Source organism: Asterias amurensis, chromosome 18 (genome assembly GCF_032118995.1).
Source record: "Asterias amurensis chromosome 18, ASM3211899v1".
Taxonomy (NCBI): Eukaryota; Metazoa; Echinodermata; class Asteroidea; order Forcipulatida; family Asteriidae; genus Asterias; species Asterias amurensis.
In genome coordinates, this window is record NC_092665.1 from 17,078,342 (window position 1) to 17,103,809 (window position 25,468).

General features: G+C 35.9%; 2 protein-coding genes and 1 long non-coding RNA gene across 10 annotated transcripts in view; 1 reads left to right on the top strand and 2 right to left on the bottom strand.

The window, feature by feature from the left end:
• Positions 1-61: 61 nt before the first annotated feature.
• Positions 62-9,294, top strand: LOC139950341 (dolichyl-diphosphooligosaccharide--protein glycosyltransferase 48 kDa subunit-like). Its single transcript, XM_071948962.1, has 10 exons — positions 62-228; positions 1,607-1,717; positions 2,918-3,004; positions 3,473-3,576; positions 3,966-4,060; positions 4,480-4,722; positions 5,447-5,594; positions 6,365-6,485; positions 7,328-7,434; positions 7,852-9,294. Exons 1-10 carry the CDS (start codon positions 90-92, stop codon positions 8,005-8,007), a joined length of 1,311 nt encoding a protein of 436 aa, XP_071805063.1. The 5' UTR covers positions 62-89; the 3' UTR covers positions 8,008-9,294.
• On the bottom strand, positions 8,287-12,874 carry LOC139950342 (uncharacterized). The gene is made up of 2 exons (XR_011787647.1): positions 12,372-12,874; positions 8,287-12,148 (listed from the first exon to the last, which is right to left on the bottom strand). It is a non-coding gene; the product is annotated as an uncharacterized lncRNA (long non-coding RNA).
• A 1,190-nt stretch (positions 12,875-14,064) lies between these two features.
• The window catches only part of LOC139950566 (uncharacterized), an 11,479-nt gene continuing 75 nt past the window's right edge, over positions 14,065-25,468 (bottom strand). Inside the window, exons 1-7 of one of the 8 annotated variants that reach the window (XR_011787671.1) lie at positions 25,443-25,468; positions 23,483-23,680; positions 22,235-22,422; positions 19,585-19,723; positions 18,476-18,554; positions 14,329-17,728; positions 14,065-14,105 (exon numbers count right to left, since the gene is read on the bottom strand). The exon at positions 25,443-25,468 is cut by the window's right edge and continues 75 nt beyond it. Coding sequence is in view for 7 of the 8 variants with exons in the window: in XM_071949310.1 (XP_071805411.1) it covers positions 17,666-17,725; positions 22,235-22,422; positions 23,582-23,680; positions 25,443-25,468 (373 nt within the window). In the remaining variant the exon portion in view is untranslated. Of the gene's footprint in view, positions 14,106-14,229; positions 17,729-18,475; positions 18,555-19,063; positions 19,102-19,584; positions 19,724-22,234; positions 22,423-23,482; positions 23,681-25,442 lie in introns of those variants that run through there. The other 7 variants (XM_071949313.1, XM_071949312.1, XM_071949316.1 and 4 more) reach the window with 7 other exon arrangements.

Here is a 25,468-nt window from a genome sequence, read left to right on the forward strand (position 1 = left end):
AAAACTGAAGAACTCTGGCTGCTTTTCTTGCATTTGCCCTGTCACTCTTCTGTTGATGAAATATTCATTCCTTCTTCCTCATTTTCAACATGGCAATCGGCGTGGCGTTAGTTTTTTGTGGCCTTTTGGCCATTCTTTCCACAGTTCAGGGAGGTGGGAAGACTTTAGTTCTGCTTGATTCAATGGCCACAAAGGAAACCCATTCTATCTTCTTCAGGTCGCTGCAAGGTAGGTGTATTTTTGTACCTCAATTCAGGGATTTTAAACGGAAGCATTATTTTATAGTGACAGAGGGGATATAGCACACTGAGTGATATGGTGATAGCACGTACACGTATTCAGCAGATGATGAAACCTGCATAATCTAATTCGTGAAAAAATAACCTGATTTTACTGTAAATGTAAACATATGTTTTAAATTGTTTAATCTGGATTAATTATCTAGTCGGCATAGCATCCTTATGGCTATGTATGAGAGTTGAGACATCTCACTATATTTTATAAAATAATTAGGCTAATTACTGATATATAGTATTTAAAAAAAGTATAAGTAACGTCTTGGGTAACTTACAATGGGTGCGTTCGTTTAGCTTCCCTGGGTCGACCCCGGTGTGTGTTTTTTTCTTCCAGGACGAACGTGTGCAGATAATTACCCACGTTTGTAAAACCTGCCGCACACCGGGGTTGACCCAGGGAAGCTAAACGAACGCACCCTCAGTTACACTATAGATCTTTTGCACATGACGTCATTTCAGTACGGCGCCCTCGCCTTGAGGTCAAAAGGAGGTTATTCATTGGCCAATCTATGTGCGTTTCGATTGTTTCGTCACCGTTTGACCTCAAAGATGGCGGCTGCATGACGTCAGTGCATAAGGTCTATTAATTATTTCTTCATCTAAACTAATAAAACTTTAAGGCTACTTTTAGTATTAAAAGTTAGTAAGTTTATTAATAAATACACAAAGCTTACCTTGCCCTTTTTCATATTTTTTTTTTGAGATGAGTTTTTGTGTTTGGATGATCTGACGATGATTGATTTGTATATAAATAATAATATTATTAATATTGTATTTGTATGGCATGGACATGGACCATCCTACTCCTGGTACTAAAGAGGTTTCTTTGGCTATGTTATTGTCAACATGAACCTCGTCATTTAATTATGTCTCACAACACACTAGCGTTGCGTTTTGCCCTTTTTAATTTTATTTGTAATTTTAACATTAAAAAAAATTAATTAAATCTCGCCAAAATAGGCTCTTTATGTGTTCTATGAACACTCAAAACATACGCTTCTTCTACTGATCATTGCCAGCTAGCTTGATGAACTTTTTGCAAGCGCAGTAAACAGCTGTAGGGGTTGGAAAATATTTGTCAACGTTAGTACCCAAGTCACTTCTTACCACAGTCACTCGTACCCAAGCCACTTAGCACCTATGTCACTTCTTATATAAGTTATATGTCACTTCATACTCAAATCGGATCGTACTCGAGTCACTTCTGCTAGTCCTTACCCAAGTCACTTTGTACCTTAGTCAATTCGTACCAAAGTCACTTCAAACCCATTACCCAAGTCACGTCATAAGCATGATTCTATTTTTTTCAGATCGCGGGTTTGACTTAACATTTAAAACAGCAGATGATCCTGGTCTAAAACTGGCAAATTATGGAGAGTATATTTATCAACATTTAGTACTGTTCTGCCCGTCGGTTGAAGGTGAGCAGTCACTTCACTTTAATTTTTGAAGTTTAAATCAAAAGCCTGACTTTAAAGGGTCTTGGTTCTTTTTGTAGGACACAAAACACAATGTCCACAGATTTACATCAAACTCACAGTCACACAGCTTGAAGATAATGATGGTAGAAAGCTTCCCATAAAATATTACTTGGCGAGTTCCTGTATTAATTTTAGAAATGAGTAAAACATGTCTTAAAAAGATTATTCGTCTTAGAAGACGAAAGTTATTTAAGCATGTAAAACAGATTTTCAACACGTTGTTTTACTCATTTCTCAAAAACTATAGCACCTCATCAGCAAGTAACATTAAAAGGGAAGCTTTCTACCCTCAATATCTTTAAACTGTGTAAATCTGTGGACATTGTGTTTTGTGTTATAAAAGGTACCCAAATCCTTTAATACTTATTTTATTCTATTCTATTGTATTTATAAACAAAAATGCTTTTCCAACTGTTTAATCTAGTTGAAATTATTGTTACCCTCAAAACTTCAGATTGTAGACTGTCGCATACTAGAGGGTTATGAAGTGTAGGGCTCTTCATAAAGCACATCAACCTTCTATGTTTAACTATAACTGGTGTTCAGATTTGCCTTATTTTTACCACTTTCAAAAAACATGACGCATGCTCAGAATATGGAGATATGGATTGTGTAATGAATCAATTAATATTGCTTGAAGTTTAACACATTCCAAGAAAATATTTTGCAGAAAAAAGTTACAAAAAACCTACCCAGGGTCAGATTGGGCGTAATTGTCCACAAACAGTAGTGGGTACATCAACATCTGTTTTTGAACATTGCACAGATTTGCAAGATCTTAACCAATCAGCAAAAACCAAATCACTGTGTAGTCGTGGTGATTGTCAGTGTGCACTCAGTAGATTTGGCACAATCGCAGGTTTTTTATGAGGAACATATCGTGCAAAATGAGTGCTTGAATAAATTTAGGGGTGTCAGAACATACGGGATGCTTTTCAAGCTGAACTAGCCAGCCAAATGAATTGGAGTGAATTTTGACTGGTCTGGCCCTATGTATTTTGGCCTAGTATTTTGCCAGCGGATGTACATTTTGCTGGATGAACAGTGATTATATTGATGAGAAAATTTCATTAAAGTAGCTGATAGACCTGTTTAATTCAGCTGCAACTTAAATTGTTTTGGGTTGTCTTGGTTTTGCAGAGTTTGGAGGTCAAATTGCAGAAGGATCCATAACAGAGTTTATTGATGGAGGTGGAAATGTTTTAGTTGCTGCAAACTCAGACATAGGTAATCTTTCTTTATTGATTCGTCATCAAAATACTGGAACCTATATTAAATAAAGTTACAATGTAGTCAACATTCTTCCCAATATATTGTAAAATGTGATGTGTATGCTATGATATTGTTATGACTAATCCTCACTAAAGTGTATATTACATTTCATAAGTGATTTATGACACGGAAATTAGGAAGTAACCTGATTTACTATATTTGACTTTTCACAAAAATCACAAACAACAGTGCTACAAAACACACCAATAACCAGTCTTGTGACTGCTTAAATAGAACAGAACCACTGTAATTAATGGAAGTTCTAACAAATTAACACATGTACTGGATCATTTTACTTTGTACAATTTACATTTGTATGTGATAAGGTTTACAAAATATAGAACTGAAATGAGAGTATTGTCCTTACATAAACCATGTAATACATGTCACTTTCAGTAATATCTGTACGTATTCCTTGTTCAGGGGAGCCAATCAGAGAGCTTGGTACAGAGTGTGGGGTTGAATTTGATGAGGAAGGAACACAAGTTATTGATCACCTTAACTACGATGTCAGCGATGATGGATTGGTGAGTTTTAAATTACAGTTGAGCCCCAAACTAACCTTTAAACTTGTATGATGTGAACAGTTTATTGAACAAACCTTGGGAAATCTCATGACAATAACCAACAACTAAAAGCTTGGGGGAAAAAACTGTGTTTAGAAAAAAAGTATGTAGTTTTTGTTTTAAATCTTCAACTTTATGTTTCTCATTAATTTATTACATCAATAAAGCAAAGTTCTAATCAAGCAATAAATAAAAGTTTGTTTATAGAAAAGTTCCCAACTTAACATTTGTTTTAAATGTCGTCATAGCAGATGTAGTGATATTTTTGTTTCTGTCAAATTATTTGTTTTCCACATTTTAAGTGACACTTGGACTTCGCTTTTTTCCTTTTTAAATTTCTTTTTTTACAGCATACTCTTCTTGTAGCTGATCCGTCGAACCTGATTGAAGCACAAACCATGGTCGGTGCCAAGAGCTCGTTGCCAATTCTCTTCAATGGAGTTGGGTAAGAAAATACATGAAAACGTTAACAGTTAATTTATTGTTTGAGGTTCTTGATTTTATCCCAAAGTAGGTTTGTAAATTTTGTACTTCCAGAAGGAGAGTAAGTCTTGAATGTTTCAAGGACTAAACAGGAATAGGATTTCTTATAAAAAGAAAGAAAACAAACCCCAAAATTCCCCCATAGGCATTCGTTATGGTAGAGCTATCTTGTTTTTCTTCTTTTTTAATCAATCCCAATGTCAGTATGTTTTAAGCCAGCAGGTAAGTGACTCCCAAAAAATAACTGCTTTCAGTGTGTATGTTGGGTATGCACACTGACAGCAGTGTTCAACTGTCATTCATGGAAGGACAACTAATAAATGAGTTTGGCATGTATTATTACTAGAGTTGCCTATAAGTAGGTTTCTTATTCAATTATAGTATGACTGCTGATACCGAGAACCCATTGGTGCTAGATGTGCTACATGGATCCTCTTCAGCCTATTCTCATAACCCAACCAAGGAGGTTACAGACTACCCTCATGCTGTGGGTACAAATACCCTCCTTGTAGCTGCTCTTCAGGCACGTAACAATGCAAGAGTTGTCTTCAGTGGCTCCTTGGACATGTTCAGTGATAAGTTCTTTCAGGCAGCTGTTCAGAAGGCGTCTCCAGGATCCCAAAAGTGAGTCCAACATCATCTTCATTTATTTATTTCTGTTCACTGAAAAGTTGTTTGTCTGAAGAAAGCCAATGAAAAGAGTTGCTGTGCAACCAGGCCATGTGCAACTGACTAATTTTTACCTTGGTTTTATTGCAATCCAAAGACCGCATGTCATTTTAATGCAACATGCAAAATCTGAATTCAGAGATGGCCAAAGAATGAGTGTTTATAAGAATCATTATTTTTGCAAAAGTTTACTGCACAGTGCTTCAAGGCTAAGATACTTTAGTTTTTGTCTTTTTGTGTAACGTAATAGGCTTTCCTTATAATGTTTAAAGCCATTGGACCCTTTCGGTACAGAAAAAAAAAAAAGTTCACAGATTTACAAATAGTTTACAGGGTTTACAGAAGGTATTGGTGAAAGACTTGTCTTGAAATATTAGTCCATGAAATGCTTTACTTTTTGAGGAAACGGTGAAACAATATAAATTCTCGTTAACGAGAATTACGGATTTGTTATAAACACATGTCATGACACGGCGAAACGCGCGAAAACAGGAGTGGGTTTTCCCGTTATTTTCTCCCGGCTCCGATGTCCGATTGAGCCTAAATTTCCACAGGATTGTTATTTTATATATAAGTTGTGATACACGAAGTGTGGGACTTGGACAATACTGTTTACCGAAAGTGTATAATGGCTTTAATGTTCACTTGATTTTATGAATACTTGATTATTATTTTGAAGGTCTAAGTCATCAGGCAACCAAGATTTGGCCATCAGTCTTTCTCAATGGGTATTCAAGGAAGAAGGAGTTATCCGAGTACAACGTGTTTCTCATCACCTTGTCAATGGCAAGCAGACACCAGCTGCTTACACAGTAGAAGACCAAGTGGTATGTCAGCAAGAGTATAAAGGCTTCTGGCCTCATACAACAGAGGCAGTAGCCTTTTTGCCCCTGGTCATTGCCTTGGTGCCGCCTTATAGATTACCAAGATGGAATGACCTAACCCTAACCCAAATGGCAAGCAGACAACCGCTGCTTACACAGAATACCAAGTGGAATGTCAGCAAGAGTATAAAGGCTTCTGGCCTCATACAACAGAGGCAGTAGCCTTTTTGCCCCTGGTCATTGCCTTGGTGCCCCCTTATAGATTACCAAGATGGAATGACCTAACCCTCACCCAAATGGCACGCAGACAACCGCTGCTTACACAGAATACCAAGTGGAATGTCGGCAAGAGTATAAAGGATTCTGGCCCTAAATAACAGAGGCAGTAGCCTCTTCGCCTCTGGTCATTTCCTCATACATTTGCTGTTTGCCCGGGTTATAGGACCTTGTTTTACATCATTAAAGTATCGGTCCTGTGCTTGTTACGAGGATGGGATATTCTCGTACAGCTGCTTTATTCTTTTGGAATTGTCTTTTTCTTGAAATCCAGTCACCTGATCTCGTACTAAATAACTATTACACTCTCAAGATTACGAGTGTATTAGTTTCAATCATTCAGCTCCAAAAAGAGTTTATTAAAGTAGTCCAAGGATGACTCTTACATTCCCTCCTCCCTCAACTTTCCTTGATAAAAAAAATTAAAGTTCATTTTTATTGTGACTAAACTTGTTATTTATTTATAGATTTATATATTTTTGGTCTGTGCATTATAGGAATACAACATTTGGATTGACATCCTTGTCAATGGTAAATGGGAGCCTTTTTCCACCAAGGATGTTCAGCTAGAGTTTGTACGCATTGACCCCTTCGTCAGAACCAGACTGTCCAGCAAAAGTATGTATAGGTTATATTAATAGATGGAAATTGGCATCAACAATTTTTCTGTTTACCCTTATACACCAATGTGTTAGCACTGTATACTTAGTACTTTCCCAAGCTCTAAGAAAAAATCACAGGCTTATTACTTGTGTGGGATTCGACCCCACGACTTTTGCAATTCTACAGCAGTGTCATATCATAGCACCGAGATTGCTATAAGGCAGTTTGAATCCTATATCGACAGCATTCAACGGAAAGTTAGGTTAGAAAATGTCAGACAAAATTCCTAAGAGTGTTTGGCAGTTCAGTGAAACCTCAGTCCTTACAGGCAGTGGACACTGTTGGTAATTACTCAAAATAAAACCTTGCTTGGTAACGAGTAATGGGGGAGAGATTGATAGTATAACACATTGTGAGAACCGGCACCCTCTGAAGTAACATAATTTTCGAGAAAGAAGTAATTTTCCACAAATTTGATTTCGAGACCTCAGATGTAGAATTTGAGGACTCGAAATCAAGCCTCTGAAAGTAGACAACTTTGTGTCACAAGGGTATTTCTTGTTTCATTATTATCTCGCAACTTTGACAACCAATTTTGCTCAAAGCGAGAAGACTGGTCTTTGACACTTACCAATAGTGTCCACTGTCTTTAACTTTTTTTTTTTAAATTGAATTGCACATAAGTGAACAGTTGACATTCTTGACAAAGATTGCACCATTTTCTGTGAGTTTTCAAAAGACTTTACTTTACAGTCGGGTTCCTCTTTACAGTTAATTAATCCCTAGAAGATGATTCAGCTGGTTATGAGAGTTTCTTATCACTTCATTATTCCTTTACTTTTGTTTTCTTTATGAAGATGGCAAGTTTTCAACTCAGTTCAAGCTGCCTGATGTGTATGGTGTATTTCAGTTCAAAGTAGACTACAACCGCATTGGCTACACACACTTGTACAGCACAACTCAGGTAAAAATAGCCCGCAGGGATTGGATACTTGACATGAGTGTATTTTATGTGGCATTTTGTGGCACCATAGAATAAGATTTAATTAGAGATGCATAACAGATAAAGAATTTTTTTCTTTAATAACCTGGTGCCCAAAAGTGTGGGCCTATGATTCTTCATGAGATGCAAATATAAGCTTTTAACAAGTACAATTTTAAATATTTGAGAACCTAAATAACGGACTGGCCTGCAAACTGCGAGTCTGTGCGTTCAGGCAGAAATAGAATGCTTAGCAATGATTAGTTCAAACCAACTGGCTATTTCTTGCGATTGGGATTATTCTTATACTTACAACTTGTATTCAACATCCTTCTTGCAGTATAAATGATAACAATTTAATATTGTTTGTTTTCTTTGCCCTCCCTCACCCCCTTACAGGTGTCTGTCCGCCCATGGGAACATACTCAATTTGAGCGATTTATACCCTCTGCATTTCCATATTATGCCAGCAGTTTCTCAATGATGTTTGGTCTCTTCATCTTTAGTCTGGTCTTTCTACATCACAAAGATGAAGTCAAACCAAAGAAAGAGTAATTTTTGTTTCTCAATCTATTTTTTCCTGTCATCTTTTGTTTGCCATTTGATTAACAGTTGTCAAGGGACGTATCAAGCACGTTGTCTTTTACAAGTCATGTTAAGATACATTGCAGAGTGTTTTCAAGTTAGGATTTTTTTTTTAACAAAACATGTTTTAGATTTATAATCAACACAACTTTTTTAATCAACATCCATTTGGCATTTCAAATCTTTATTAAAACTGACGGTACATCAGTTTCTGTAAGAGTGCAATTCACTCAAAGCTCATTGTTTATAATAAGAAACTTTGTACTGTGTCCAATGGAAATTTGAACCTACAAGATTCATTCACAATATAGATAGATGCCTAAAACTTGGTAAAGACTATGTACTAGATGTTATTTTCATCTGTCATCTTCTGTTTCCTGTCAAACACGAGAGATTCCTCAGAGACATTTCTTTAGTGTAGTTGGTGAAGATCTGGAAATGGAGGCTTCTGCTGGAAAGTACTTCCAAGGAATTGGCCACACCGTACATTATTCAGGAAGGTCAGCATATTTTGGACAGGTGTGTTCTTACAAAGTTGTACTATCCTTCTTAAATTAGTGTATTGTTCATTAGTCCATCACTATTTAGATGTGCATATTTTTGTAAGTTGGTTAAAAGTATCTCTTCATGGGCTTTAGTGTTTGATGAAAAAGTTTAACAAATACTAGGGCAATTTTTTTCTTCTTTCTTTATATATTTGTTTCATATGCTAGAAGTAATTTTTGTTGTGTGTTGGAGCCAAAATGTTGTTTTCCTAAAATAGGATGACATTTCAAGCTCTCTTACCTCACTTAAAAAAGCCCGGATGTGTACACACGAGACACAATATTTTTGCACAAAGATAAAATCAAATACATTGTGACATTGTTTACATGTAATTACACATTTTGTCAGCAACCTAGAATTTAAGTTTGTGTAAAATCTATCAAAAAGAAACTTTATTTACTGGAAGAAGAACAAGGCTAAATGATACTGTAGGTAAGGGGCTCAACAAGGAACAATTTTATGGAATATTTCATTTAGTTCAACCATCATATTGATAAGGAGTACATGTTAAACAACTTTCTTTTTACTTCTAAAATCAGGAGAACAGTCTAGTCACTTTTTCTGTGAAAAGAAAAGTAATCTTACTGGTTAGCTGGCTGTAGCTAAAAGATCTATGTGGTTGTTTCACCTATTGTTCAACTAAATACATTTTTGTTGCCCTTTAATGACAATTAATAAAACAAAACAAAGTTGATGTCAAATTAATAATCAGATGTGAGGTGTATCAATTGGTATTTTCGTCTCTTATGTAAATATTTCCTGAATAAAAACCCAGTGTGACTTACTGTAATGTTTGGAAAAATTATTGCATCTTTACACAAGGCTAGATATAGCCTTGTACACCTGTTTAGCCAAAACTTGACAAGTACACAACCCACAAATTTTACTTAGTACACTTTTTCAGTTGAAAAATGTGACAAGTATACAAGGCTTGCCTCCTACAACTTCTGAGCCAAAAAGCCTATAGCCCTTTGTACTTGTAATTTTGGCTGAAAAAGATCACAACACTATAGTGAACTTGTCAAATTTTGGCTGAAAAATGTCATAACCTTGTGATCTTTTTCAGCCAAAATTTGACAAGTGCACAAGGCCTTGTGATTCTTTCCAGCAAAAATTTGATATACATGTAGCCTAGTGAACTTTTTCAACCAAAATTTGACAAGTTCACAAGGCTAAAAAAGCCTTGTGATCTTTTTAAGCCAAAATTTGACAAAGTTCACAAGGCTATAGCCTTGTGATCTTTTTAAGCCAACATTTGACAAAGTTCTTTTTCATCAAAAATTTGACAAAGTTCACAAGGCTATAAGCCTTGTGATCTTTTTTAGCAAAAATTTGACAAAGTGATCTTTAAAATTTGACAAAGTTCACAAGGCTATATATAGCCTTGTGATCTTTTAAAGCAAATATTTGACAAAGTTCACAAGCCTTGTGATCTTTTTAAGCCAAATTTTACAAAGTTCACAAGGCTATAAGCCTTGTGATCTTTTTTAGCCCAAATTTGACAAAGTTCACAAGGCTAAAACCTTGTGATCTTTTTAACCAAAATTTAACAAAGTTCACAAGGCTATAACCTTGTGATCTTTTTCAGCAAAAATTTGACAAAGTTCACAAGGCTATAAGCCTTGTGATCTTTTAAAGCCCAAATTTGATAAAGTTCACAAGGCTATAGCCTTGTGATCTTTTTGAGCAAGAATTTGACAAAGTGATCTTTTTGAGCCAAAATTTTTTCAAAGTTCACAAGGCTATAGCCTTGTGATCTTTTTTAGCCCAAATTTGACAAAGTTCACAAGGCTATAGCCTTGTGATCTTTTTAAGCAAAAATTTGACAAAGTTCACAAGGCTATAGCCTTGTGATCTTTTTGAGCAAGAATTTGACAAAGTGATCTTTTTGAGCCAAAATTTTTTCAAAGTTCACAAGGCTATAGCCTTGTGATCTTTTAAGCCAACTTTTGACAAAGTTCACAAGGCTATAACCTTGTGATCTTTTTAAGCCAAATTTTGACAAAGTTCACAAGGCTATAGCCTTGTGATCTTTTTAAGCCAACATTTGACAAAGTTCTTTTTCATCAAAAATTTGACAAAGTTCACAAGGAAGCCTTGTGATCTTTTTTAGCCCAAATTTGACAAAGTTCACAAGGCTATAGCCTTGTGATCTTTTTGAGCCAAAATTTTACAAAGTTCACAAGGCTATATATAGCCTTGTGATCTTTTAAGCCAACTTTTGACAAAGTTCACAAGGCTATAACCTTGTGATCTTTTTAAGCCAAATTTTGACAAAGTTCACAAGGCTATAGCCTTGTGATCTTTTTAAGCCAACATTTGACAAAGTTCTTTTTCATCAAAAATTTGACAAAGTTCACAAGGAAGCCTTGTGATCTTTTTGAGCCAAAATTTTACAAAGTTCACAAGGCTATAGCCTTGTGATCTTTTTAACCAAAATTAAACAAAGTTCACAAGGCTATATATAGCCTTGTGATCTTTTTAAGCCAAATTTTGACAAAGTTCACAAGGCTATAGCCTTGTGATCTTTTTAAGCAAATATTTGACAAAGTTCACAAGGCCTTGTGATCTTTTTAAGCCAACATTTGACAAAATTCTTTTTCATCAAACAATTTGACAAAGTTCACAAGGCTAAAAGCCTTGTGATCTTTTTCAGCCAAAATTTTACAAATTTCACAAGGCTATAGCCTTGTGATCTTTTAAGCCCAAGTTTGACAAAGTTCACAAGGCTATAACCTTGTGATCTTTTTCAGCAAAAATTTGACAAAGTTCACAAGGCTATAGCCTTGCGATCTTTTTAAGCCAACATTTGACAAAGTTCACAAGGCTATAGCCTTGTGACAAAATTTGACAAAGTGATCTTTTTAAGCCAAAATTTTACAAAGTTCACAAGGCTCTTTTTCATCAAAAATTTGACAAAGTTCACAAGGCTATAGTTAAGCCTTGTGATCTTTTTCAGCAAAAATTTGTCAAAGTTCACAAGGCTATAGCCTTGTGATCTGTTTCAGCAAAAACTTGACAAAGTTCACAAGGCTATAAGCCTTGTGATCTTTTAAAGCCCAAATTTGATAAAGTTCACAAGGCTATAGCCTTGTGATCTTTTTGAGCAAGAATTTGACAAAGTGATCTTTTTGAGCCAAAATTTTTTCAAAGTTCACAAGGCTATAGCCTTGTGATCTTTTTTAGCCCAAATTTGACAAAGTTCACAAGGCTATAGCCTTGTGATCTTTTTAAGCAAAAATTTGACAAAGTTCACAAGGCTATAGCCTTGTGATCTTTTTGAGCAAGAATTTGACAAAGTGATCTTTTTGAGCCATAATTTTTTCAAAGTTCACAAGGCTATAGCCTTGTGATCTTTTAAGCCAACTTTTGACAAAGTTCACAAGGCTATAACCTTGTGATCTTTTTAAGCCAAATTTTGACAAAGTTCACAAGGCTATAGCCTTGTGATCTTTTTAAGCCAACATTTGACAAAGTTCTTTTTCATCAAAAATTTGACAAAGTTCACAAGGAAGCCTTGTGATCTTTTTTAGCCCAAATTTGACAAAGTTCACAAGGCTATAGCCTTGTGATCTTTTTGAGCCAAAATTTTACAAAGTTCACAAGGCTATATATAGCCTTGTGATCTTTTAAGCCAACTTTTGACAAAGTTCACAAGGCTATAACCTTGTGATCTTTTTAAGCCAAATTTTGACAAAGTTCACAAGGCTATAGCCTTGTGATCTTTTTAAGCCAACATTTGACAAAGTTCTTTTTCATCAAAAATTTGACAAAGTTCACAAGGAAGCCTTGTGATCTTTTTGAGCCAAAATTTTACAAAGTTCACAAGGCTATAGCCTTGTGATCTTTTTAACCAAAATTAAACAAAGTTCACAAGGCTATATATAGCCTTGTGATCTTTTTAAGCCAAATTTTGACAAAGTTCACAAGGCTATAGCCTTGTGATCTTTTTAAGCAAATATTTGACAAAGTTCACAAGGCCTTGTGATCTTTTTAAGCCAACATTTGACAAAATTCTTTTTCATCAAACAATTTGACAAAGTTCACAAGGCTAAAAGCCTTGTGATCTTTTTCAGCCAAAATTTTACAAATTTCACAAGGCTATAGCCTTGTGATCTTTTAAGCCCAAGTTTGACAAAGTTCACAAGGCTATAACCTTGTGATCTTTTTCAGCAAAAATTTGACAAAGTTCTTTTTCATCAAAAATTTGACAAAGTTCACAAGGCCTTGTGATCTTTTTCAGCAAAAAATTGACAAAGTTCACAAGGCTATAGCCTTGCGATCTTTTTAAGCCAACATTTGACAAAGTTCACAAGGCTATAGTTAAGCCTTGTGATCTTTTTCAGCAAAAATTTGTCAAAGTTCACAAGGCTATAGCCTTGTGATCTTTTTGAGCAAGAATTTGACAAAGTGATCTTTTTGAGCCAAAATTTTTTCAAAGTTCACAAGGCTATAGCCTTGTGATCTTTTTAAGCAAAAATTTGACAAAGTTCACAAGGCCTTGTGATCTTTTTAAGCCCAAGTTTGACAAAGTTCACAAGGCTATAGCCTAGTGATCTTTTTAAGCCAAATTTTGACAAAGTTCACAAGGCTATAACCTTGTGATCTTTTTCAGCAAAAATTTGACAAAGTTCACAAGGCTATAGCCTTGTAATCTTTTAAAGCCAACACTTGACAAAGTTCTTTTTCATCAAAAATTTGACAAAGTTCATAAGGCTTATAAATAAGCCTTGTGATCTTTTTTAGCCCAAATTTGACAAAGTTCACAAGGCTATAGCCTTGTATTCTTTTTTAGCAAAAATTTGACAAAGTGATCTTTTTGAGCCAAAATTTTACAAAGTTCACAAGGCTATAAGCCTTGTGATCTTTTTTAGCCCAAATTTGACAAAGTTCACAAGGCTAAAACCTTGTGATCTTTTTAACCAAAATTTAACAAAGTTCACAAGGCTATAACCTTGTGATCTTTTTCAGCAAAAATTTGACAAAGTTCACAAGGCTATAAGCCTTGTGATCTTTTAAAGCCCAAATTTGATAAAGTTCACAAGGCTATAGCCTTGTGATCTTTTTGAGCAAGAATTTGACAAAGTGATCTTTTTGAGCCAAAATTTTTTCAAAGTTCACAAGGCTATAGCCTTGTGATCTTTTTTAGCCCAAATTTGACAAAGTTCACAAGGCCTTGTGATCTTTTTAAGCAAAAATTTGACAAAGTTCACAAGGCTATAGCCTTGTGATCTTTTTGAGCAAGAATTTGACAAAGTGATCTTTTTGAGCCAAAACTTTTTCAAAGTTCACAAGGCTATAGCCTTGTGATCTTTTAAGCCAACTTTTGACAAAGTTCACAAGGCTATAACCTTGTGATCTTTTTAAGCCAAATTTTGACAAAGTTCACAAGGCTATAGCCTTGTGATCTTTTTAAGCCAACATTTGACAAAGTTCTTTTTCATCAAAAATTTGACCAAGTTCACAAGGAAGCCTTGTGATCTTTTTTAGCCCAAATTTGACAAAGTTCACAAGGCTATAGCCTTGTGATCTTTTTGAGCCAAAATTTTACAAAGTTCACAAGGCTATATATAGCCTTGTGATCTTTTAAGCCAACTTTTGACAAAGTTCACAAGGCAATAACCTTGTGATCTTTTTAAGCCAAATTTTGACAAAGTTCACAAGGCTATAGCCTTGTGATCTTTTTAAGCCAACATTTGACAAAGTTCTTTTTCATCAAAAATTTGACAAAGTTCACAAGGAAGCCTTGTGATCTTTTTGAGCCAAAATTTTACAAAGTTCACAAGGCTATAGCCTTGTGATCTTTTTAACCAAAATTAAACAAAGTTCACAAGGCTATATATAGCCTTGTGATCTTTTTAAGCCAAATTTTGACAAAGTTCACAAGGCTATAGCCTTGTGATCTTTTTAAGCAAATATTTGACAAAGTTCACAAGGCCTTGTGATCTTTTTAAGCCAACATTTGACAAAATTCTTTTTCATCAAACAATTTGACAAAGTTCACAAGGCTAAAAGCCTTGTGATCTTTTTCAGCCAAAATTTTACAAATTTCACAAGGCTATAGCCTTGTGATCTTTTAAGCCCAAGTTTGACAAAGTTCACAAGGCTATAACCTTGTGATCTTTTTCAGCAAAAATTTGACAAAGTTCTTTTTCATCAAAAATTTGACAAAGTTCACAAGGCCTTGTGATCTTTTTCAGCAAAAATTTGACAAAGTTCACAAGGCTATAGTTAAGCCTTGTGATCTTTTTCAGCAAAAATTTGACAAAGTTCACAAGGCTATAGCCTTGCGATCTTTTTAAGCCAACATTTGACAAAATTCACAAGGCAATAGCCTTGTGACAAAATTTGACAAAGTGATCTTTTTAAGCCAAAATTTGACAAAGTTCACAGGGCTCTTTTTCATCAAAAATTTGACAAAGTTCACAAGTTAAGCCTTGTGATCTTTTTCAGCAAAAATTTGACAAAGTTCACAAGGCTATATAGCCTTGTGATCTTTTTCAGCCAAATTTTACGAAGTTCACAAGGCTATAGCCTTGTGATCTGTTTCAGCAAAAATTTGACAAAGTTCACAAGGCTATAGCCTTGTGATCTTTTTAAGCCAAATTTTGACAAAGTTCACAAGGCTATAACCTTGTGATCTTTTTCAGCAAAAATTTGACAATGTTCACAAGGCTATAACCTTGTGATCTTTTTAAGCCAAATTTTGACAAAGTTCACAAGGCTATAGCCTTGTGATCTTTTTAAGCCAACACTTGACAAAGTTCTTTTTTATCAAAAATTTGACAAAGTTCACAAGGCCTTGTGATCTTTTTCAGCAAAAATTTGACAAAGTTCACAAGGCTATAGCCTTGCGATCTTTTTAAGCCAACATTTGACAAAGTTCACAAGGCTATAGCCTTGTGACAAAATTCGACAAATTGATCGTTTTAAGCGAAAATTTTACAAAGTTCACAAGGCTCTTTTTCATCAAAAATTTGACAAAGTTCACAAGGCTATAGTTACGCCTTGTGATCTTTTTCAGCAAAAATTTGTCAAAATTCACAAGGCCATAGCCTTGTGATCTTTTTCAGCCAAATTTTACGAAGTTCACAAGGCTATAGCCTTGTGATCTTTTTTAGCCCAAATTTGACAAAGTTCACAAGGCTATAGCCTTGTGATCTTTTTAAGCAAAAATTGACAAAGTTCACAAGGCTATAGCCTTGTGATCTTTTTAAGCCCAAGTTCGACAAAGTTCACAAGGCTATAGCCTTGTGATCTTTTTAAGCCAAATTTTGACAAAGTTCACAAGGCTATAACCTTGTGATCTTTTTCAGCAAAAATTTGACAAAGTTCACAAGGCTATAGCCTTGTAATCTTTTAAAGCCAACACTTGACAAAGTTCTTTTTCATCAAAAATTTGACAAAGTTCACAAGGCTTATAAATAAGCCTTGTGATCTTTTTTAGCCCAAATTTGACAAAGTTCACAAGGCTATAGCCTTGTATTCTTTTTTAGCAAAAATTTGACAAAGTGATCTTTTTGAGCCAAAATTTTACAAAGTTCACAAGGCTATAAGCCTTGCGATTTTTTTTAGCCCAAATTTGACAAAGTTCACAAGGCTAAAACCTTGTGATCTTTTTAACCAAAATTTAACAAAGTTCACAAGGCTAAAACCTTGTGATCTTTTTCAGCAAAAATTTGACAAAGTTCACAAGGCTATGCGATCTTTTTAAGCCAACAAAATCTTTTTAAGCCTTGTGACAAAATTTGACAAAGTGATCTTTTTAAGCCAAAATTTTACAAAGTTCACAAGGCTCTTTTTCATCAAAAATTTGACAAAGTTCACAAGGCTATAGTTAAGCCTTGTGATCTGTTTCAGCAAAAATTTGACAAAGTTCACAAGGCTATATAGCCTTGTGATCTTTTTGAGCAAGAATTTGACAAAGTGATCTTTTTGAGCCAAAATTTTTTCAAAGTTCACAAGGCTATAGCCTTGTGATCTTTTTTAGCCCAAATTTGACAAAGTTCACAAGGCTATAGCCTTGTGATCTTTTTAAGCAAAAATTTGACAAAGTTCACAAGGCTTATAAAGCCAACTTTTGACAAAGTTCACAAGGCTATAGCCTTGTGATCTTTTTAAGCAAAAATTTGACAAAGTTCACAAGGCTATAGCCTTGTGATCTTTTTATGCCAAATTTTGACAAAGTTCACAAGGCTATAGCCTTGTGATCTTTTTGAGCAAGAATTTGACAAAGTGATCTTTTTGAGCCAAAATTTTTTCAAAGTTCACAAGGCTATAGCCTTGTGATCTTTTTTAGCCCAAATTTGACAAAGTTCACAAGGCTATAGCCTTGTGATCTTTTTAAGCAAAAATTTGACAAAGTTCACAAGGCTTATAAAGCCAACTTTTGACAAAGTTCACAAGGCAAGCCTTGTGATCTTTTTCAGTCATAAATTGACAAGTTTACAAGGCTTTGTGATCTTTTACAGCAAAATTTTGACAAGTTCACAAGCCTTGTGATCTTTTTCAGCCAAAATTTGACAAAGTTCACAAGGCTATAGCCTTGTGATTCGTTCAGCCAAAATTTGATATACATGTAGCCTAGGCTATATATAGCCTTATGATCTTTATAACTTTTTCAGAAAAAATTTGACCAAGTTCACAAGGCTATAGCCATGTGATCTTTAGAACTTTTTAAGCCAAAATTTGAACCAGAGTTTGAAAAAGTTCTCAAGACTATGTGCTATTTGCTATGCTATGTGCTAGCCTTGTGCTATTTTTCAGCCAAAATTTGACAAGTTCATTTCTTCGAAGAACTTTTTCGGCAAAGAAATTGACAAAGTTCTTGTGAAAAAGTTCACAATGCTATAGGCATGTTAACTTTTTAAACCAAAATTTGACAAGTTCACAAGGCTATAATAGTCTTGGCTTAAAAAGATAGCTTCGTGAAATTTTGGCTGAACAAGTTCACAAGGCCATAATAAGCCCTGTGGTCTTTTGAATCCCTGGGCTGTTCATTCATGACCTCCAGAAGAGCTGCAAGGATGTCTTGATGACTCTGATGTATTATGTGTTGACTCTGCTAATTACCCTGCAGCCTTCAAGATGTCAGTACAGGGTGTGACTCCCTCCATACTTGGTTTAAGCATGGTTTCAGGAACTACTGGCAGGGAAACATAAAGTTAACAGATAATTTGTATGCAATTGCAGGCCAACATCTTTGCCTGGTGCAAAATCTCTTGCAGGGTTAATTAGCGACCCCTCCCAAGTGTCATCATTCTTTAAAGTGTATTAAGTGATCTATGCGTTAACGATTGATGTACGAACCATTATTTACACTTTTGGGGGTTGAAAGGTTCTATGTACTTTTTTCAACACAAAACACAATGTCCACAGATTTACGTTAAACTTATACAGTTTAAAGATTATGACTGTAGAAAGCTTCCCTTGAAAATTTAATTACTGAGGTGCTGTAGTTTTTGAGAAATGAGTAAACAAATATTTTTCGTCTCAGTTTTAGCATGTAAAAATGTATTTAACCAGTTATGCTGTGATTATGGTATAATACCATATTGGTTAATGGGATTTAACATGCTTGCAACTTGTTCTACTCATTTATCAAAAACTACACAACCTCAGTAAGTAATATTTGAAGGGGAGCTTTCTACTATCATTATTTTATAACCCTGTAAGTTTATTGTAAATCTGTGGACATTTTCAAAAAGTACCCAAATCCTTAAAGTAGCTCGTATTAGACCACATATAAAAAAAATTACCCTACTCTGTGAGAAAGTAGAACATACAATATCCTTTTTTTTCCCCTCCTTTTTATTCAGAGCAACAGGCACAATTATCATAGAGCTCAATTTTGGATTGGTGGTTACTAAAAAAGTACTTTCTGTGAAGTTACCTTTTACTGGAGCGTGAAACTCCTGTCAGAGACATCTAACTGTTGTCAAATAGACGTCACTGGAGATTACAAAGCCTCACTGCAACAGAAACAATTTACATTATTTAAATTGTTTACAAACGTTATCGATAAGTAAAACAAATTTGTTTTGGTTCAATCACAAGCCAATAACTTCTCAAAATGTCCACAGATTTGCATTAAACTTACAGGGTCTGAAGATATACTAGAAAGCTTCCCTTGAAATGTTACTTAGTTATGAGCAGCAATTTTTGAGAGATGAGTTAAACAATGTCAGTGAGATGAAAATAATATTAGCATGTAAAAACTGAGACGTAATTTACTTTCGTGATTGTTTTTCTCATTTCTCAAAAACTAAGTAATACTTTAAAGGAAGCTTTCGACTATCATTATCTTCAAACTGTTTAAGTTTAAAGTTAATCTGTGGACAATTTGTTTTGTGTTAGAAAACAGTACATAGACCCTTTAAAACTTCAACATTATAGCTGGCTGAACACAGGCAGTTTAATCAGTTAATTTGGGCCAAAGTTGAAAACCAGTTCCCGCATTTTCTTTTTACTTATGCAAGTTCGCCCAAAACAAGGCTAAAAGCCACTCTAGGTAAAGGGCTACAAGGAAGAAAACATAGAAAAACAGAAACTCAGTGGAGCTGAAATGATATTCCTAATAAAAAAGGGCAGATCATACAATGAAGGGAAACATGCACCAGGCAAGGAGTTCCAAAGAGATGCATTACCAGGGAAAAAGCTACTTGAGTAGCTGTTTGTTCTACATCTCATCACAGCCACAGTATAAGGATGAGAACAAGCAGAAAGCCTGGTCTCATGCTCATAGACCCCTTGATACGAAGTACAAGGTTGGATAGACTGGTGGAACATTTTCCATGGAAACAACTGTAAAACAGACAGAGGGTGGGAAAGGGGTTGAGTGTAGATCCTACTTCTGCTCCAACCAGGTTAACAATCGCTTCTGCACTCCATCTAGTAAGGATGAAAGGCAGGCAGAAGCTCCAGCCCAAATATGGCAACAGTACTCCATGAGGGGACATATAGTTAGGGAACTTCCAAGCTCGATACAGACGTTCTACTCACATGAAAGCACTCCTGGCGATACCTGAGATATACACCTGCCAACCTCTATTTACTGGAGATGTTAAGACCAAGCAGGCGCAAGTGTGACACCTCAGGCAAAGTCGACGAATCCATATGAACGAAGGGAAATGTACCATCTCTAGAGCAAGCAAGTGACAGTAGGTTAGTTCTTAGTATGGAAGGTGACCAGCCAGTTGTTTCCCCACTTCAGTCCGTTCTCTAAATCATTATTGACTGAGGCACCCACCTCACCACGAGAAGTGCTAGAAGAGTCTCAGGAAATACAGTAGAGGGTAGAATCATCAGCATACATGGCAAGCTCAGACAAAATCACATAAGGTAAAATCGTTAATGTACACAACAGAGAGAGTAGGACCAAGGACAGAGCCCTGGGGAACACCTGAATTGATAGAGCGAGTAGGACAAGATTGGCCAGCAAGCGCAACCTTCAACTTGCAGTTGGAAAGGAAGGCAGAAATGTTTGATGTTTTTCTTGTTAAAAATAAGAAACAGATCACAGGTCCAGCAGTTTGATAAAGTTTAGGCCTGAAAAATTGAAATTGATAAACTAGAAAAGGCCTTAGTCCCACAGTTTGATCAAATTTAGGACTAAATTAAAATACATAAGAAGGGTGTGATTCAAAGAGTTTTATCATTTTTTGGGGTTAACATTTTTAAGAAAGATCACAAAGGGGTAAGTCCAGCAATTACATCACATTCTGGTAAAAAAACAAGGAAAATTACAAGGGTAAAGTCCAGCGGTTGTGTGAAACTCCGGGGAAAGTAAAAAAGATTAGAAGGGGGTTGTGATAACCTGTAGTTGATTATTGTGTTAGCGCCCCCTATTGACTGGTTTTTTATTAAAGGGATGCTGCAGTGAATTAAAATAAAAAAGTTAATTTTGCTGTCATTTATTTCTGATATATGTATTGAACATCAATAAAATGTGTTTTGTTTTTTTCCCCGACATATCTCACTTGCGTAATTAGCGAATAAGCCATGCCCCCCCCTTTTGTGGAATGTTACCGCCCCCCTTCCATCGACGTCACGTCGGGAATTTAAACATATCGTCAGCAAAAAGAGTCTGGTCCCTAACTACACGCGCCTAGGTACCAGGCCCACAGTGCACACGTCTCTATATGCACACAGCCAGGGGGCCCGACGGCTCGGGTTCCTGACATGGCGTCACATGAAGGTTCCCTTTTAGGGGCGGGGTGGGTTCCCCTAATCTCTTGAAAACCACTTTTAAAATACTTGCGCATTAAAAAAAAAAAAAAAAAAAAAAAAAATTCATGTTTAAAAAGTCATGTTCAATCGTTTAAACAAAAAAAAAACACTGCAGCCGCCCTTTAAAGTCATGTACACATGGTTCGTTAACCTAATCCAGTGAGTTAAAGTCAGTAATTGAGTTACTACAGGGGTAACCATCAGTTTGATACAATTTAGGTTTTAAATTGATAAAATCACAAGGGGAAAGTCCAGCGGTTTTATCAAATGTTTGTCCAAAATTGAGAAAAATCACACAAGGGGTAACTCCAGCAGCTCATCCAAATGTTGGCCTAAAATGCCAAAAGATTTACAATTGGTAATTCCAGGAGTTGTATCAAATTTTTGTGACAGATTGTTCACATGCCAAATCTTTTGCAGGGGTAATTAAACCCCCCTCAGTTGTCAAATGGGCATTCGTAGTGGCTCAGTGATTTCTCCCAGGCTTTTTACCCAAGTGGACCTTGGTTCAAATCTTGCACCAGAACCATGTGGACTGGCTTTTCAATCCCTTTATGATTGGGTGATGTTCACTTATTTGAGGTTTTCCTCTGACATCTAAAACTGACATTACTTCATAACTTTTCTAACAAAACAAGTTTCTTCAGAGCACTGGGTGACATTGCTGTCGCTTGTTGCAGGTCCCATTGTTTCCTTACCAGAAACATAAAGCTATAAACTGCTGATAACATGTCAGTTGATCAGAGAGGGCCCAATTTCATGGCTCTGCTTTACCATAAGCAAATAAATACCGCTTTTCGAAGCAATATTTCTGCACGAATGTATTTCTAAGGCTTGCAGGGATTTTTTGCTCATGCGTACTCCTCATTACTTGGCATTCTTGGCTAGCACAGAAATTTGACCACCGCTTACACACTTAGTTGTGCTCTTAAAGGATTTGGGTACTTTTTGTAACCCAAAACATAATGTCCATAGATTTACATTAAACTTACTGAGTTTGAAGATAATTTGATGGTCGAAAGCTTCCCGTAAAATATAACTTGCCGAGGTGCTGTAGTTTTTTTAGAAATTAGTAAAAAACAAGTCACAAACATAATTTTGCTCACAGTGGCATGTAAAAACGTATTAAACAGTAATAGTAAGTTATGGTAAAGTACCATAACTGGTTAATAGGCCGTTGTTTTTAAATGTTAAAAGTGAGACTAAAATTGTTTTTATACTCATTTCTCAAAAACAACAGCACCTCTCAGCAAGTAATATTTTAAGGGAAGCTTTCTAGTATCATTATCTTCAAACAGTTTAAGTTTAATGTAAATCTGTGGACATTGTGTAAAAAGCACCCAGACCCTTTAAGCCAGAATACATTATGCCCTGTTGATGTAAATCATCTCATATCAAAGTACGACCCTTAGGTAATACCCACCTTCCAGTCAAGCAAGACCTCCGTAATGAAGACATCCACGGTGTTAATAGGCAGTTCATGGGTTAGTCTCAGGGCTTGTAAGGTTTGCACCATACTACCTTTAAGATATCTTCTTTCTTGAATGGTAGCATGAGATTCACAATCTAACCAGTCAATCCGAATGGCATCAGCTAAGGAACCAGCATAAACTAAAAATGAAAGACAAACTAGATTATATACGGATTCCTCATCTGATTCGTTAAAAATGAAGTCATTGAATCAGCTGGGCCCCCTTTTTTTATCCAAATTACATGATAGTTAACTGTGCCAGGATTGTCAGAATTGCAGAAAAGCAGATTTTATGAGTTTTTTATATGAATTTTTCTCCTTTTCTATTTTTCTGCTACCAGAAAAGCGTATTAAACGTTTTGTGAAAATGCATTTTCTGCTTTTCTACTTTTCTGTTACCAGAAAAGCAGGTTTTACTTTTTATCCTAATGGTGGCAGACAAAAAGTGACCATTTGCTCTTTTGCTTTTCAAAAGAGCAAATTTTGGTTTCTTGAACGTGAAGATTTTGGTTTCTTGAACACGTCCAAACACGAACCACAAGGAGGGAAACTGGCAGTGTATTTTTTGTAATGAGAGAATCCTAGTGGATGGTAGTCGTGAAACCTCCGCTGGCGTATTTCCTTTGAGATGCCGCGCCGCCTGCGAGGTCTTCACAAAAAATGATTCTTTGAGTATCGACTGACTGACTTATGTGATTGGTTCCCCAACACAAACACAGTTCGGCAGTCATGCATTTTGCGCATTTTATGGTTCCTTCCACGAGCCATCCTTTGAACGCCACTTTTCTGCCACATAGGGAAAATATGATTTTCGTGTATCTGAAAGGAGAAAAAGAGATGGGCACTTTTCGTCCGCCAGAGTAAAATTTGCATTTCAGGTGGCATAAAAGCAGAAAAATAGAAAATTGCATTTTCACAAAGCGTTAAATCTGCTTTTCAACTGTTCTGGTAGCAGGAAAAACAAATGGCCACTTTTTGTCCGCCAGCATTAGGATAAAAAGTAAAACCTGCTTTTCTGGTAACAGAAAAGTAGAAAATCAGAAAATGCATTTTCACAAAACGTTCTATCTGATTTTCAGGCAGAAAAGTACAAAAGGAGAAAAATTCATATATTAAAAACCCATAAAACCTGCTTTTCTGCTATTCTGAAACCAAAGAGGGGATGGCCAGTTTTCGTCCTCATAGATATGGCATACTTACTTTTATGGCAAGGAAACTGATGAGCAAAGCAATGATGTCAGACAGAATGTGGAAGGAGTCTGACACTAAGACCAGTGACTTAGTGATGTTACCACTTACAAGCTCTACTACGAAGAAGGTTTTTGTCAGTGCCATCATCACTAAAAAGCGACCGCTGTTTCCGTTGTAGCGACCAATAACTCAACCTTCTTTGACTATCTGTGAAATAATAAAATATTCAAAATGTTCCAATTAATACAATCTCGTTAAACTTGGCTAAAAAATATCTTTAAATGAATTCGGTCATTTAATACATAACAGTTATGAAATAAGTAAATGGAGTATAAATTGAATTGAATCTTTTCCCTTTGAAAAAATTTATTTCCAACTGTGCTAGGGTATTGTGCATTACAGCAATCATTAATAACAATTAAAAGGAATTTGGACTCTCCCATTCTCCACGGCACATACAGTCTTGTGCGTAATTCATGTTATGTCAACTTGTGAATGGAGCTGTGTGTTGTTAATGTAAGTCATAAGCTGATAAGTGACTCCATGACCACAAGCTGGCAACAACCAATCTCTCTCTCCCAAACATTGGTTTAACGTCTATGATTACGAATTGCACAAATCAAGAAACTGTGATTCAGTAACTAGACGACAATATTTATTCTAGTCATTGTGAAATCAGCGGTTAGCTTGGGGGATTCAAACCCACATCCTTGTGAATGTGATTGCAAGTCCTGCAGTGGTAACTAGCCCTGGTAGGACGTCAGTCAGTGCCACTGCACTGACGTCCTGGGTTTAAAGGTTCTTTACAATGCGAATTACAACACAAGTTTGACTACAATTTTCTTTATTTTTTACCTGATTTGAGAAGCTTAAATTCCGTTCATATATTCAGTGTAGCTAACAAATATATCCATGGAAGAAATTATATCTGAAAAAATGTCGAAGTCCTGCACTGGCGATGTTGATCATCGTGTACCACTTGATAGTGTGAGCCCAAGTGCGCATGGCTTTGAGTACAGTGCATCGTCTTGCCGCTATTCACCGTCAAAACAGGGTATGTGCCGTTAACTCGCCTTCAACTCCTCCAATATACGTTTTAAAATCCAGGAGGCATAAAATATTCCAGCTCAAATAAAATTTTCATAAATTTCCGGTTGAATTTCGGTTAAAAATATCAATTTTTTTTTTCTTTTAAAAAAAGAAAAATTCTAAGCGTGCAGCAAAATCGTCTGCCGCCGTCTTGCTTTTTCACAGTGCTTCCTGTACATGTGCGGACAACAGAGGGCGCTTTCCTATCCGCATATATTTTTTTTCTTGGGACGGTTAGCATGCGCTAATTTACGGGAGACCTGCTTAGTGTTTGGTTAACGCAGGTTGACAGCGATTTGGCTGCAGATACTAGGCCGCCAGTGATCAGTGCAAGAAAGTGTTTACACGGAAGTTAGTGCACGACGTGGGATCGGAACACGCTAATTTCAATTTTCTTTTCACAAAATATTAACACCAAAGGAGGAAATTCAACAATTTTAAACAATCATGATAATGCGATCTTTGAGTTCCAACTACAACTTGTAGTTGGAACCTAACTCAGGGAGTCAGGAGTCTGAACTTTTACTCACATGTTCTTTGTAGTACAAGGAACATGCGAGTAAAAGTTCTGAACTTTTACTCACATGTTCCTTGTAGTACAAGGAACATGTGAGTAAAAGTTCAGACTCCTGAGTTAGGTAGAAATATTTTTAACAGATTTGTGAAAAATTTTCGCAATGGTACGGGACCTGCAACGGAGGAGTCCAACCTGGGCTCTGTCTAACTAACCATTTTTGACTACGTTGGTGGTGTCCACGTGTGTCAGTCAGTCATCAGTGTGTGTGATTGCGTATTGTCCCTGAATTACCACCCGGTCCCTGGCCTTAGATTATAATATTTGGTTTGATTAAGTAGTTCCTAAACATAATGAGACACTTACCTTGTTGTTTTCTGCTTTCGTCGGCA